This window comes from Sylvia atricapilla, chromosome 14, assembly GCF_009819655.1.
Source record: "Sylvia atricapilla isolate bSylAtr1 chromosome 14, bSylAtr1.pri, whole genome shotgun sequence".
NCBI classification, from domain to species: domain Eukaryota; kingdom Metazoa; phylum Chordata; class Aves; order Passeriformes; family Sylviidae; genus Sylvia; species Sylvia atricapilla.
This window is the reverse complement of record NC_089153.1, coordinates 16,769,821-16,786,014: the sequence shown is the minus strand read 5'-3', so window position 1 is coordinate 16,786,014 and position 16,194 is coordinate 16,769,821. Positions and strand designations below refer to the sequence as shown.

At 50.5% G+C, this 16,194-nt stretch overlaps 1 protein-coding gene across 1 annotated transcript in view; it reads right to left on the bottom strand.

The window, feature by feature from the left end:
• The window catches only part of NEURL1B (neuralized E3 ubiquitin protein ligase 1B), a 33,919-nt gene that overhangs the window by 5,509 nt on the left and 12,216 nt on the right, over positions 1 to 16,194 (bottom strand). The window contains exons 2-3 of the mRNA XM_066329388.1: positions 3,382 to 3,942; positions 4 to 711 (exon numbers count right to left, since the gene is read on the bottom strand). Coding sequence (XP_066185485.1) covers positions 4 to 711; positions 3,382 to 3,942 — 1,269 coding nt within the window. The remainder of the gene's footprint in view (positions 1 to 3; positions 712 to 3,381; positions 3,943 to 16,194) is intronic.

Sequence of the window (16,194 nt, the reverse complement as noted above, 5' to 3'; positions counted from 1 at the left end):
TACCCAGGATTTTGAGCTGGTTGATCACGCCGTGGATGGTAAAAAACACCCAGAGGGACTGTGAGGTGTCCACGCACATGAGCATCCCCCGGCTGGCGCCGTTGACCCCGTGGTGCACCTCTCCGTTGGGCAGGACCATGAAGCTGAGGATGTCTCCGCTGTTGAGGACGGGGAAGGCTCGGTAAACCACCCAGTACTCCTTGCGGTCCAGCAGAAAGTCCGGATCCGCCGGGAGCTCGTTTGTCCGCAACGTGCTCGGATCACAGGAGGTGACGCCGAACGACAGGGCCCCGTAGTAGGGCAACCCCAGGTGTCCTACTTCCACAAAGAGGCTCTCCCCGATGTGCAAAGGCCGGTCGGAAAACACCAAAGTCCTATTGCTCTCCTGCCAGTTGGTGCAGGCCACCATCCTGTCCTGGGAGAAGGTGACGTCGGGGCCGCGGGTGGGGTGGAACCGCAGGTCGGTGTCCAGGAAGGCCGGCACTCCCTGGGCGTGCTGCCGCCGGTTGGGGCAGCAGGGGATGATGTGGTTGTCTGTCCCCAGTCCTGGCACCCGGCTCAGGTTTAGGTTTGCAATCTTGGCCACCACTTGGTTGTTCTCCAGCTCGTTGTTGTTGAAGTTGGCCGAGTCGTGGCTGCTCTGGGGAAGGCAGGTGCTGAGCCGGGCGGTGCTGAGCCGGGCAGTGGTCATGGTCTCTGCAAACATGCTGTCTGTGAGAGAAAAACCCAGGCACAGAGGGGTTAGCCAAGAGAAAAAAGAACTGCCTGCTTTTTATGCTTACAGTTATTATTGCAGCCTGCAGACTCCGAAAGGAAAAATCAGCCACAGGTCAGGCGCTAATGAACAGCTCCTGGTGCAGAGTCACGCGTGGAGCAGGCAGGGGAGCGGCTGCGTCTTGGCACCAGCCAAGGAAAAACAAGTGTTCCAAAGGACTCGTGTGACCTGGGAGTTCTCTGCACTGGGGAACTGGGAAAAGCTGTAAACCGGTGTGGTCCTACAGCTTTCTGAGGAGAAGGATCTGATAGCTCTGAGGTTACGCTATTAACCAAAAAAAAAGCCTCAATATTTTGTTGTCCTAAGGTCTTGTGCGAGGCAAACCCACAAGTGTTGGGTGAAGGAACTCAAGGATGAATGGATATTCTTTCCACACTCCCTGTCACTGCCTTACACCTGTTTCCAGGCACAGGTGTGTCCAAGAGAGGTCATTTCAAGCCTCGTGTCTCAGGGGTGTTCAGAACCCTGCAGAGGTTTGGAATGGAGAGCTTGTCACAAAAGCTACTTCCTGCAGGTGTCGAAAGCTTTTACAGCAGAAGGTTGTTTTCCCTTTTCACAGCAAAGGGAAAGTCAGGATGTTGATCCTTAATTAATTTCCCAGGTTTTAACTTGGTGATGTAAAGGTGTGGGAAAGTTTGGGAGTGTTTTCCCTTCTACCTCCAGCCCTGCCTGGGGCAGCCTCACTCTGAATGGTTGACTGCACTGAGCAAAGTCAAAGCAGGTGGAATTTAAGAGTTTGTGTGAATGACTCCTGGTATTCCCAGAGATGGAGAGGAGTGAAGCAGCCCGGCAGCAATGCTGCCTGCTCCTTGGAGGAGAGAATCCCCAGGCTTTTGGCAAAGAAGGAAAAACACCCAAATCCACCCAGCAGCTGCAAAGCAGAACCTGCCTCATTCAGAAGCCCAGTGGAGAGGCCACTGGGGTGGGCTGATGGCTGGAGCAACTCCTTCTCAGCCAGCACAGCTCCTGTGGCATGAAATCCTCCCACAGAGGAGTCAGACACATCCCAGCTCCATGACAGATGTCCCATCCCTGGCAGTGTCCAAGGCCAGGCTGGATGGGGCTTGGAACAACCTGGGATAGTGGAAGGTGTCCCTGCCCATGGCAGGGGGTGGGAATGAGATGACCTCTAAGATCCCTTCCACCCAAACCATTCTGTGATGCTGAAAGATGCATTCTGTGCCTCAGAAGTGGAGCTGAATTTCACAACTTTCTCAACTCGCAGCATTTTGGGAGGATGAGGCAGAGACATCCTCAAGCAAGGAGTTTGGGTCCCCTGGTGCCCCAGGTGGCTGAGCATGGCCCTGATTCCTGGGGCAGTTTGTGGGGTTTGGTATTTAAATTTAAAAAAATAAAAATCCCATCAGAGTACAGGTGCTCACACCTGAATCTTTCACTGGGAACTCTTGGATGCTGCAGGCAGGACTGGAGGTGGGGAGCAGCAAGGAGCTGCATTTTATTGTTCAAACTCCAATTGAATGAGGAGAAAGGAGAGCTCTGGTGAAGCAGCTGCCTTGGCCCATACAGCAAACACTCCTTCTCCTCTGTGACGAGCACCAGAGGCTGGAGTGTGTCGCAACTGCAATTACAGGACAAGCTGCTGGTGAGGTTTAATTACACATTTGAGGCACAGCAGACAGGGAAAAAGCGTTGTTTATGTGTGGCCTTCTCGCCTGTAAAATAATTGGCACCGTTCAGGAGGATGTGTGATGGAGCTGCCTGCCCTCTGGACTCGCCATTCCACAGCTCATCCCTGGGCTGGCAGCACCATCCCCTGGGGCAGGTGCAGCTGGCTTTGGCTGTTAAAACTCCATCAGCTCCGAGGAGCCTCCGGGAAAGGGCAACTCTCTTGGATTTTAAAAGTGTTCCCTGTGGTGCAGCCCAGTTCAAACACTCCATCTAACGCTGAATTCATTAGAAATTTCAATGCTGTGAAAGCCACGGAAGGAAAATCATTTCATGGCCATCAGCTGGGCTTGCTAATGGGAACAGATTCATCCCCTCTTGCAGCTCTCCCTGAGGATGGGGCTGTAAATCAGCCAGGCTCCACCTAATTCCAGGGCTCTGAGTGATGTTCCTGTGCCAGGGAAGGGTCACAATGCCAACACAGCCCCTCAAACTGCCAGCCTGGGTGGGACCACGGCCGAGAGCAGAGAGAGGGGCTGGGGAAGGGCTCCAGGAAATTCTTGGGCAATTACTGGTAGTTTTCCAATGGACTGGAAGTAACTGGTAGCTGGGAAAGAATAGACAAAGCCACAACTTTTTGTCTCCTGAGTCCCTGAGACCTTGCTCCATGTTTTACCATGCCAAAGCAGCACATCCAGCTCAGAGAAAGCTGGGTGGAGTTACAGGTTAAGATTTCCATTTATCCCTTCCCATAATGTGCAGCCTTAGCACTTTCCATCACTGCCATCTCTGGCATAGATTGCTTTCTGCATCCCTACTGCTGGCAGAACAAAAAAAATTATTAATTTGAGGTACAAAACCAACAGCAAATTAATTTTCTTAAGTGCCTCGTAGGAATAATCCCACAGATCATACATCTTTCCTGTGCGATCGGAAAGACCAACCAGAAGAGCAACCCACAGGCCCAAAAACGCACTCACCTAAAATTTGCACTTCGTGGGTGATCCCATAGACGTCTATGAGGGCCCAGAGAGGCCCGGAGACTTTAATACCACAGTGAAACAAGATGGGCTCCTCGTCGTTAATACTGTAGAAGACTCTGCCGTGCCGGTCCACCCAGAAGGCCAAGATATTGTCCCTGACAGCAAACCTCTCGGGCAGAGCCTTGGCCCAGTACCCGGGCCGGGTGACGAGGTCGGGGCAGGCGTACTTTGGTATCTCCTCGGAGCTCATCTGCGACGGGTCGTGGATGGTGAAGCCGAAGCGCAGGGCGCCGCTCCAGCCGTGGTGCACGGCCACCAGCTTGAGGCGCACCTTCTCGTACAGGTGGATGGGCCTGTTGGTGAAGGTGACGCCGTTGCAGAAGCTGTTCCTGCGCGTGGCCTTGCGCGAGTGCGCGTCCAGACGCACGTTCTTGCCCTTGGCCTGCGAGTGGAAGCGCGGCGGCTCCGCGATGGCCAGCACCGAGCGCCGCTCATGGCTGCTGTTGGGCAGGCTGTAGTAAGGGCGGCTGGACACCGAGCGGGCCTGGTGGCTCGTGTCTGCAAAAGGACAAAGAATATCTGGTCAGCAGGGCTGGGCTTTGCGGGGTGGTTTGTGCCGATCCGCCGAGACGGGAAATGTTTTGTCTTTAGGAGAGCGCACGGAGCCACGACCTCGCAGAGCTCACAGAGCTCACAGAGCTAACAGAACTCACTCACAGAACTCACTCACAGAACTCACTCACAGAACTCACAGAATTCACAGAACTCACAGAACTCATAGAATTCACAGAATTCACAGAATTCACAGAATTCACAGGACTCACTCACAGAACTCACAGAACTCACAGAACTCACAGAACTCACAGAACTCATAGAATTCACAGAATTCACAGAATTCACAGAACTCACTCACAGAATTCACAGAACTCACTCACAGAACTCATTCACAGAATTTACAGAACTCACAGAACTCCAGAACTCACAGAACTCACAGAACACACAGAACTCACAGAATTCACAGAATTCACAGAACTCACAGAACTCACTCACAGAACTCACAGAACTCACAGAACTCACAGAACTCACAGATTGACTAGTCTGGAAGAGACTTGCAAGATCATCGAGTCCAACCCAACCCCAACACCTCAATTAAACCACAGCACCAAGTGCCACATCCAGTCTACTTTAAACACCTCCAGGGACAGTGACTCCACCACCTCCCCAGGCCATTCCAGTACTTTATCACCCTTTCTGTAAAAAACTTTTCCTGATATCCGACCTAAATTCCCCTTGGCACAGCTTGAGGCTGTGTTCTCTCGTTCTGTCAGTGCTGCCTGGAGAAAGAGACCAACCCCACCTGAGCACAGCCACCTTTCAGGGAGTTGTAGAGAGTGATAAGGTCACCTCTGAGTCTCCTTTTCTCCAGGCTAAACACCCCCAGCTCCCTCATTCCTCACAGGGTTTGTGTTCCAAGCCCCTCACCAGCCTCATTGACTCCTCTGGATGCACTCAAGCATCTCAACGTCCTTCCTGCTCTTTGCTGGCCCAGCTTTCTGCAAAAACGTGTCGAGCAAAGCAGCTCCCCTGCAAAGCTGGAGAAGAAGGAACATCCTTTGTTCCCATCAGATGCTTCCTATTGCCCTGGGAAAAGCTCAGCACCTGCAGCTCCAAGTTTCCTCCTTGCAGTGCACGTGCTGCTAACTCACATGGTGGCCAGAGACCCGAGCTCTGAGGACTGTGGCTGTCAAAAACCACAGATGCTCGAGGCGAGCATTTTGGATTTTAGGGGATTTCTGTGGGACATGCTCCTCTGTGCCCTGATTTTGAAATGATGAACAGGAACTTCTGACCAACACAAATAAGCCAAGATGTTCAGCAGCTGGAGCACCTCTGCAACACCAGACTGTTCTTCCCAAACCTTCAACCCAGCCCCTGCCTCAGATATTAGACGCAACTGGCACATTCAGGAACCTTTCATCCTGCACAGCCTTGCCTTTACCCAGAACCTCCCATTTGAGCTCAAAGCACTTTATAAATGATGATTGTTTTCAGCTTCACAGCACCGCAGATGGCACAGAAATCCTGCCATCCTCCTTCTACAGATGGAAGAATTGATGGGTGAGAGATCTTGCAGCATTTAAAGTCAATAGCAATTCCAAGACCGACTTCAAGAAAAGCAGATTTGGGGCCTACAGGGAAGTTCACACAGGCAGAAATGAAAAAAAAAAAAAAAAAGCTCAGTTTTGAATCTTAAACCTCAGCTAGAAGCTCTCTGAGGTGCAGACAATGTGTTTTGCATATCCCTGAGCACATGGGGACTTGCTCCAGCTCCTGGGCTCCCACCACCACCACGGTGTTCCAGGGAACTCGGTCTCCCCATTCCCCACCCACTCCACCTCTCCTCCTGTCTCTGCACCTGGCTTTGTCGATTTTTAAAGCAAAAAATGGAACGCATCCCGAATGCCCAAAGCCATCCTGTTAAATATAAAACCCCGTCACATGCTCACATCCATTCTGAACCCTTCTTGCCACGTTTGAAGCTTGAGCAGCCAAACCCTTCCTTCAAGCTGCCTCCTCCCTGTGTGTAAGCCCAGGCTTTGCTTCGTGATGAGGGAAGGATTTTCTGTCATTCTCCTCTTGGAAAAAAAACACCAAAAGATCCTGGGAGCTCAGCTGGGCGAGCAGGCAGGAGGGCTGCAGTGGTGGGAGCTTTTTTGTTGTTTTTTTGAAAGCAAAACCAGAGCAGGGAGGGCAGAGAGGCTGGGACCTGCACTGAGGCACAGAGCAGAGAGGAGAGAGGTTGCAGCAAGATCTGAGCACAGGATTAGCCCTTCAAATCAGGCCTCTGTAACAGGAGCCAAAGGGCTCTGAAAGCAAAAAGCTCCTGTTTGCTGCAAGATATAAATAACAGCCAAAAAAGGGGTTTGGTCTCTTGGTTTGTCTGATGTGCAATGGTTAATCCTGTCAAACACCAGTGGAAATTAATACATCCTTGCTCTCAGGCAGTGAGGGGAGGCTGCCAGTTCCATGCCAGGGCTGTGGAAAAGAGCCCTGGGGGAGATGGGGAAGGGAAAAATCCTCCCCAGGTGTTCAATCCCTGTGCCCAGCACAGCAGCACTGCAAGCCAAGCATCCCCCAGGCCTGCCCCAGCACAGCAGGGTTCCCCAGGAAGGGACATTTCTGCTTGGATTTCCAGGAGGAAGCTCTTTCCTTGCCTGCTGAAGAGCTGAAATGCAGAAATGGCTGCTCCCAGCACAGCCCACCCGTGGCTCATGTGGGTGCTGCTCCACGTGTGTGTGTGCCTGCCAGATCTCCCAAAAAACGGTGCTGCTGCTAAGGGAGCCTGGATTGGGCAGGGCCAGGCAGGGCCCCAGCCAGCACAGGGCAGGGTGAAGCCTCTCCTGGCCCTGCCTCACCTTTTCCCATGTTTTTTATCCAGCCTTTGTGCTGTTCAGGTGGGAGCTGGGACAGATCCCAAGGGGTTCCCATGGGTGGGCTCAGTGCCCCCTCACCCCCTGCCTGGCTGGGCAACATTCTCCCCAGGCAGAGAAATCCTCATTTTATAACCCACTGAGCTGCTTGTTGTTTCTAAAGGGGTTAAAAACCACCTCCCTGTTGTTGCCAGTGCCTCAGTGTCCCCACACTGGCCAGGAGGAGGAAAGAGGGAAGACAGGTTTTTGTTCTGCTATCCCCAAAATCCCCTCTTTTCCAATCCCAGAGCAGCACCAGCATTCCTCCCACGGCCCCCTGATGGAGAAAAGGCTCCTGTGAGGGATGTGATGCCCCTGGCACTGCCCCCAGGCAGGTTCTTCTCATGGTCCCCAGAGCACCGAGGTGGCAGTGCCAGTGCCACCAGCACACGAGTGACAGGACAAGGAGGACACTGGTACCCACTTCAAACACAGCTTTGGGTCCGCCCTGCCAGAGGGGCACTCGGGGTCGGGCGCTTTTTGTTTTGTTTGTGGGTTGTTGCCTTTTTTTTTTTTTAATAAAACACAACAGGAAAGCATATTGTGGCTAAACAATAGGAAAAGCTCCCGACGGAAATGAATGGATAATTTATTTATAACGCTGGGTTTTTTTCCCCCCTCTTCACATGAACACCTGCCGGTGAAATAAAGGCTGCCATAACCCCAGGCAGAGCTTTCCCACTGGAACACGGCCGGGGTTGAGCTGGGGCCATGTGCTTTACTCATTAGGTGCTGACGGGGACTCAACAGGATGTTTGTGCCTTTCAGTCGTGCCTTTGGATTGCCCTAATTTGCAGCTCGGCTTCCACAGCTTGGATCGAGCTCTGGATCCCTCTGTTCTTGCTCCAAAGCCTCCCCTCTCCCGGCTGTGCATCCCCACCCAAAAAATGGGATGACGACAGCCAAGCTCGTGGCACAAGTGCCACCTTACCCCAGGGTGCCTGACAGGCAGCGAAGAGCTACGCCAACTCCTTTTTTTTTTTGTTTTGTTCAGCTGTTGAGATTCCTACAACACTTGGGAGCAAGCTATTTCTTCTCTTTCTGCCTCACTTCCCTGTCTGAGAGAGAGTAACACCGTTCCTCCACCTCACGGGCAAGCTGAAAGGATTGAAAAATGCAAGGTTCTCCAAACTCTTCCATCCCTGAGCCCTGAGAGCCTGGCTGCATCATCACAGGGGACACGAACCCACTGAGCTCCATCCCTCTTTTTATTCCAGAGTTTTCCATTTTTCAGCCCCACTCTCACCAGGTTCAAGCACGACACTCACAGCACGTCCCTCAAACCCACGAGCAAACATAAAAGGCAGGAAAGTGGAAGGAAAAGCTGGACTGAAAGGTGAGGAATGGTCTGAGGCTCCTCACTGACACCTGAAGGAGAAATCCTTTTGGCAAGGCAGCATCTCCATCCACATCCTTGTGGTGGCAGGTGACACTGAGGCACATTTGGGTTATGGGGGCTCATGCTCTCGTCTGAAGCTTCACTTGCTTTCCAAAAGGCCAGCACGCTCATTCCAGAGGTTATGCTGACCTTTGGAGAGGCATTTTAACAGACATGCACTTTGCATTTCAAAAAGGTACAGCAGGCAGACCCTGGACAAATTCCACATATTTATCATGGTTCCAGTTCTAAAAATAAACTTTTTTTTTTTTTTTTTCACCCATTTGTTCACAGCCCCGGCTTTGCTGTGGCACTGTAATCCCACTGACAGCAGCAGACAAAATTCAGCTCCAGAGCCCTGTGTGAGGCTGGGGCGTGGGATGGAGCGGGGATGCTCGGCTGGGGAGTGACCTCAAGCCAGATCCATCCTGCCTTCACTTGCCCTGACAAGCCAGGCAGGAATAGACCCCCTAAAACGGGGGAGAAGGGAATAATGCTGAAGGAGACCAGAGCTACAGCGAGAGCAGCCTGACAGGAGGAGGAGGAGGAGGAGAGCGCTGCCATCCTCATGCGTCACCGGTAAATCCATGGGCTGCACCAAACACATCCCCCGGGTCCCACAGCCTTTTCCTGAGGGCTTTTCCCGACTAAATCCACAACAAAAGACCCACGGGATCCCAAGGGGCAGTTTGGAGCTAAATAGGGCCGTGCAGTGGAGAGGGAAAATTCCTGGGATCACGCACAGCTCGCAGCAGACACGGCCCATGCTGCGGGAGCGTGGTCTGCCCTTGGCCAGAGAAGGGCTGAAGGGTCCAGAGGGGAGGCTGAAAGGTTCAGAGAGGCTGAAATGTTCCCAGGACAGGCTAAAAAAGCTCAGGGGAGAGGCTGAGAGGCAGCAGTGTGCGAACTGAAATCCACCTCTGGAGCCTGGTGCCCGGCGAAAGGGAATCCAGCGAACACACCCACGGCTTATCTTTATGGGCTCTGCCTTATCTGCAGCACTGGAACCTCTTCCCATCCTTGCAGATACTCGGGTGCCTGCTGCTGGGCACTGAACAAGGTGTCTGCAGACAGGGGACAGGAAAATCCCAACAGGTGGGGACGAGAAGGGCGAGCTCACACAGCCAGCTGGTGGAAACAGCCCATTCCCAGTCAACCCCAGTGTGCTCCAGTCAAAGCACATCCTCAGAGTCCTCATCCCAGGGCATCACCGCTGCTGGAGCCACTGGGAGAGGCAGGGGAGGCTGTTGCTGCAGATACCAAACATCCCCAGCAACACCAAACAGGATTCTGCTCCGACACGATCTTATCTCCCGAGGACGAGAGATACAGATCTGCTCACATAGAAATTTAGTGAGCTGTCTAGACATTTCTTTCTGGGTTTTGGTGGGGTTTTTTTTTAATTTTTAAAATACAGAAAATGTGTCAGAGAGCTCTGTGGGAAGCACTGGGGTGGCCTATTCCACGCTCAGTGGTGCGGATTTGGAAAGCTGGGCTACCAAATCCAACAATAAAAAAAAGATCTGCCTCATTTCTGAATGTCCTGCTGGCTCAAACACTGGAAAACTCAATTAATAAAATCCTCCCCTGTGTAAATTCCTAGGGTTTGCATGACCAGTCTGGGGGCCTGTTCTGATGTAATGTCTCCTTGCCTGGTTTTCTAACCTGAAACAAACTTCCAGGGAATTCAGAAAAGGTTCATTTCCAAGAGAGTGACACGGAAATTGAGGTGTTAAGAGCACACTGAAGAGCCTGCGATGAATTACAGAAAAGGTGAAATTTTTGAAGAAACACTTGTGAAGGAGGGGAGGAGAAAAGACAGACAAAAGTCACTTTTTCATTAAAAGAAGCTGTGTTGTGGCACTGAGGTAACTCTCAATGCAAATATCTCCTGGACAGACATCATTTCTCATTGCAGAAGAGTTCAGAAAAATCCCTGGCAGAGAAGGAGGATTGACTTTAGCTCACAAAATCAAGTTGTGTCTGTCTCCACAAGAACACCCTCTAATGCTTGAGATCAAACATTTTATGGGGGATTTTTTTTTTTTTTATAAAAATGCTAAAATCCATTTTCTTTATAGGCAGGGGCTAATGACATATTTATTCTGGACTTCGAGGTGCTCCTCCATGAAAACAGAGAGGTATTTGCCAACAGCATTAGGCAAAATCCTTTAGTCCTGAGCCTTTTTCTCAAACCAGCAAAGGCAACTCCAGCAGGACTTTGCAGTAATTTCCAGGTCTGCTCCACCTCCCATCTCCCACCATTTCCTCAGGAAAAGAGCTCCTGCATTGCTGCTCCTTTCAGCTCAAAGCCTTTCCTTGCAGTGAGGAGCTCACTCACACCAAAGCTCATCCCAGAAAACAACAGGTGCCCTGAAAGGAAAGCCAGGACCAAGCCTTAACTCTCCTGCTTATCCCAACATCTCCTCATGGCAGGGCACTGAAGCCAAAAGATGGGGAGTGCAGCTGAAACTCTGCTGTGTTCCCTCCCAGGAGCCACCAGCTGGCTCAGGGCAGAAAATAAACCACGACAGAAGCTCTGCTCCCAGGATGGAAAGTGCTGATGGCAAATCCTCCACGACCCAGAAGAGCTCCAAAGGCTGAGGAGGGCCAGGCAGGAATATCCTCCCAGACTTTCTGCTTGGCTTTGCTGCTGGTGGTAGAAGAAATCAAATACGCCACAAAGAAAGCCAGGGCATGACTTGGATGGAGAGGCATTTCCAGAGCAAAGTGGGGAGCCCTGAGCTGAACCAGTATTGTAGAAGCAGGGAAGAAAATCCTCCTGCTGGGTCTGTGAGGATGGGCACATCCACACTGACTATCCCCCAAAAAATCCTCCTGCTGGGTCTCTGAGGATGGGCACATCCACACTGACTATCCCCCAAAAAATCCTCCTGCTGGGTCTGTGAGGATGGGTACATACACACTGACCTCCCCCCAAAAAATCCTCCTGCTGGGTCTGTGAGGATGGGCACATCCACAATGACCTTCTCCCCAAAAAATCCTCCTGCTGGGTCTGTGAGGATGGGCATATCCACACTGACTATCCCCCAAAAAATCTTCCTGCTGGGTCTGTGAGGATGGGCACACTCACCCACACTGACCCTCCAAAAAAAATCCTCCTGCTGGGTCTGTGAGGATGGGCACAGCCACACTGACTATCCCCCAAAAACTTCTCCTGCTGGGTCTGTGAGGATGGGCACATCCACACTGACCTCCCCCCAAAAAATCCTCCTGCTGGGTCTGTGAGGATGGGTACATACACACTGACCTGCTCCCAAAAAATCCTCCTGCTAGGTCTATGAGGATGGGCACATCCACAATGACCTTCTCCCCAAAAAATACTCCTGCTGGGTCTGTGAGGATGGGCACATCCACACTGACCCTACAAAAAAAATCCTCCTGCTGGGTCTGTGAAGATGGGCACATCCACACTGACCTCCTCCCCAAAAAATCCTCCTGCTGGGTCTGTGAGGATGGGCACAGCCACACTGACTATCCCCCAAAAACTCCTCCTGCTGGGTCTGTGAGGATGGGCACAGCCACACTGACTATCCCCCAAAAACTTCTCCTGCTGGGTCTGTGAGGATGGGCACACCCACCCACACTCACCTCTGCCTCTCTCCTGTTGTGCCTCCCGCTCTGGGCACGCAGGAATTTTGCTGCAAACTTGGCCCCATCTCTTTATGACAGGCTTTTAGTCCTCCTGCATATAAATAGCACTAAGTATACACAGAAGCCAGCGATTAAGCACGGAGAGGAGAGAAAAAAAAAAAAATCTCCTCTTGCCTGTATTATTAGGGAATCTGGGTCAATGAGTCTGCAACTCGAGTAACAAATTCTTAGAGCTGGTTAATGAGAGACAGAGAGAGCGGGGTGGAGGAGAGGCAGGGTTCATGCCATAATCCCTGCTTAAATCCTTCAGTGCAAGCGATGAAAGCAGCTGCATGATGGATGAGGAGCCCTGGAAATGGCACAGCTCCTCCTGAGCTCTTCCACGGGCTCGACACCCAAAGCCCTGGCTCGTGTCACTCCCAACTCCCGAGCCAGAGAGCGCCGAGAGGCGTCGTGGGTTTGAGAGTCGTCGTGCAAAACTCCTTGGAACTTTTGGCTACTGGCTAAAGATAAGAGAACATCTTGTCAGGAAGGATCACTCAGCCCCTCTGGCTGTAGCTCTGAGTGGGGATTCTCGGGCTGTGCTCTCACTAATCAGCTGCATGTGCAGCGCTCACGAGTCCCTGACACCGGCAAAAGCAAACCCCTGGCCCTGACTTGATGTATTGTGGTTCTGCAAAATTGTTACCTTCTTTAGAAAGTGGAGCTTAGCTTGAGGTCTGCTCAGCTCACTTTATCTTCTCAGAGTCCATCACGGGGTTTTGGGAGGTGACCAAAAGCTGAGAGAAGCGAGCAGCTGACGGCCCTTAAAGCAACTCCACAAATGGTTTCTGAGGAATGCTAGGTTGGAAATGATCAGCACTAGGTTGGAAGACTGAATATTTTCCGAATCTAAATGCTTGGTGATTGTCAGTCAGGGATTAGAATATTTATTTCTGTGATTTATTGTTTTCTAGAAACAGGCAATGTGCACCAGAGAGAGCGTTAAAATATGCGACACTTGGAGGCTGGAAAGACTGGTCTGGGAAGAATGAACCCAGCTGGAGACCCCAAGATGGGAGGAGAGGAGCAGAGATGTGAACAAAACCCTTGTGTTCTCTGAGGTCTGCTTAGATTTACTGAGTTCAAACAGAAATAGGGTCCAAGGTGAGACTACAGCCTAAGAGCAGCCCAGGAGACCCCAAAACCCTCCTGTGGCAGTGAGTGCTGCTGGCCCCATTGGCTCTTTGTGTGACACCCTGACTGATCCCTCTGCACAGCAAAGATCCCAGAGTCTTCCTCACACATTAAAAAAGCTGCCTGGGTCTCCTTGCCTCCAGTTCCTCCCCTTTCATTCCTCACTTCTAAGTCAACTTGTGCCCCACAGAGAGGATAAAAACAGCTCGGGGTTTCCTGAGCAACACATTGGTTCCAAAAGCATCATTCTGGTGTTTCCCTTTCCCAGCCAGGACTGGGATCTGTCGAAGGGTTACAAGACCTTGTGCCTGCCATAATCACTGACATTGAAATGCTCCATGGCCTCAGCCTCCTGCTGCTGCCAGAGCAGCACGTAAGGACCATTAATGCAAATAAACTCCCCGTTTCCATTGAGCCTTTTCTCCAGGCCAGCTGCACTGAGGATTTATAAATAGTGACCATGTCATTCCAATGTTAATGGCTTTTAATGAAATTGAAGGATGGCATGAATTCCCTCCTCATGTCCCTGGAGCTGCAGCTCCGTTCCGGGCCGTGGTTTCAATGCAGCGCTCATGGAAACAGCGCTGGGACTTGGCACATCCTTCCCACAGCCCATCCATGTGCTGCTTCCAGCAGGGACAGGAACACAAAGAGGGAAATCATTTCGTTGTCTCTCCGATGCAGGAAACCCACCCATCCCCTGCAGACAGGCACTGCACCACGAGAGCAGCTTGTGACACGGGGGAAAATTTTAAAAAATGAAAAAGATTTGAAGAGCGATAGCGGCAATTGAGCTCCACTTTCCATGTATTGTTCTCTGAAAAATCCCCAAAAAGCTGTGTTTACCTTATCTTCATCCCTCTGGATTTGGGCTGTACACAATCCTCACGCCTTCCCCACCTCCCAAAAGCGTGTTTGGAGCCAGGCCAGGACATGAGCTGTGCTGTCAGAGCCCTCCAGCTCACTGGGTGACTCAGGTGGGGAGGGAGAGGCTCCAGCCAGGAGCGTGATTTCCACACTGCCTGAAAACACCACAAAACATCCCCCTGAGCGCGGGGATCTTCCAGCTCCAGGACCAGGGAGGAGGAAAAGCTGCAGGTGATGAGCACCTGTGCTAAGGGAAAATGTCCCTTCCTTGGCAGGGGAAGGGGTAGGATGAGATGATCCTGAAGTCTCTTCCAACCCAAACCATTCTGGGATTCTCTGAAGGGGGAGATCAGCACTTGGGAGTGATGCTGCAGGTGCAGGAAGGAGAGCCCGGCCATTCATTCCTCCTTCAGCTTTTCCCACAAAACCCTCAAGATAAAAGGCGCAAAGCTGCTATTTTCCTTTGCTCCCCTCGCTTTTACAGAAGCCTCTTTTGTCTTTATCTCTCTTCATGGTGGTTCTAAGGAGACCTTTTTTTTTTTTTCCCTCCTCCTAATTACAACTTCTCAACACTCCCAAGAATTCAGTTGAAAAGAAAAACAAACAGCACAGTTATTCCAGTCCAAACAGGGAGAGATAACCAGAGAGCCATCAGATTGAACAGTGGCGCCCACACAGGGCTTCAGACCTGCCATAACAGAGCCAAAAACGCCAGGAAAAAGGGGGGAAAAGGCCTCTAGGAAGGTGTTCTTCCCAATAAACCCCACTTCCAGCATTTTTTAAAGCTGTGTCCACAGCTCCTTTTCTATTTACACACAATTTAAACAGTGATCTGGCAGCAGGAGGGAAAAATGCTCGGGGAGGAACGCATGGCTGAGGAAGGTAAATAAAGCCGTGGCCAGCTCTTCAATCATCCTATATTTTATATATACAAAGGCTGCGATTCCACTAAGCTTTTCCAAAACAACATGTAAAGAATCCAAAACAGGGCTCAGCAACGGTAATAACTGGTTATAATTAAATCAGGGGCACAGCAGAGCTCTGCTCCTCTGCCAGGCTCCTTTCCCTGCTGGGGACAGTGGCACTGGTGGCACTGGGAGCACTCCCGGGGCTGGTGCCTCAAGCCAGCACTGTCCCAGCAGGGAATTTAAGGGAATTTAATTTCAAGGGAGTTTAATGCTGGCCAAAGTGTCTTTCCAAGTGATCTGAAGGGCTGATGACCTCACTCAACTCGTGGACGGCCCAACCTGTACAAGAACATCACATATTTTGTTGGCTGTTTTAGTAAATATTCCGACAAAGAAGCTGGGGCTTTTTAAAAGAAATACTTCAGAAACAAATCCAAAAAAAAATTTTGAAAGGGGAAAAGAAAAAAGTAAGGGGAAAAAAAAAAAAAAAAAAAAAAAAAAAAAAAAAAAAAAAAAAAAAAAAAAAAAAAAAAAAAAAAGAGTAGCATTCTGGTCCAGAAACACAGGACAACATCCCACTAAAAAAAGATGCATCCTTCTTTCCCTTAGCTGAGGGTTTTAAAAATGCAGATTTCTCTGCTAAGCTGTGAAGGCAATCTGAGAGGCAGGTGGTTGTGCAACACTTGGCTGCTGCATGGCTCAGCTCTGAGATCCTTTTTCCGTGATATTTGCAGGAATTAATAAGAGGAAACAAGACCCACTTCAAGACATTAAACTGTCCAAACAAACAAACAAAACAAAAAAAATACAGTCATACCATTACTGGACACACCATGACCTCAGCCCCCTTCCTTCATCTCAAATATCTTCAATTATTTCAACACAAGAAGGATTTGAGCAAGAGAGGTTTATTTTTAAGTCTCTGTGTCAACCTTAATTCCAGTGAGGTTTGAACCCAGCGCACCTAAATCAACACCAACATTTTTCTCCTTTTACTCTTGCTGTCTTTGTGGCATCACAGCCAAAATATGACAGAGGCAGGTGAACCAAAAAACAATCTGAAGATGAGAAACAATTCCTTGAGTTGTTGAAGAGCCAAAAAATGACCAAAATTTTTTTTTTTCTCCCTGCTCCAGAAGAAAGAATCATTGGGGTGAAGTTGTGAATTATTGAGCAAAAAGCATTGCAATGACCAGGTCCAGGCAGAACCAAGCCCAAATTTACACTCTGTTTTCTCTCTGTTTTAAGGTGGGACTTGGATTGTTGTTCAGCAGAACTCCTTTGGTCAATACATTCCAAACAGCTCACTGCAGAGCTGCAAGTTGTTGTTATTATTATACCTGGATTTTGGGGGTGGGGGTTTTTTTTGTATTTTTCATTGATCATTTCCACCTCT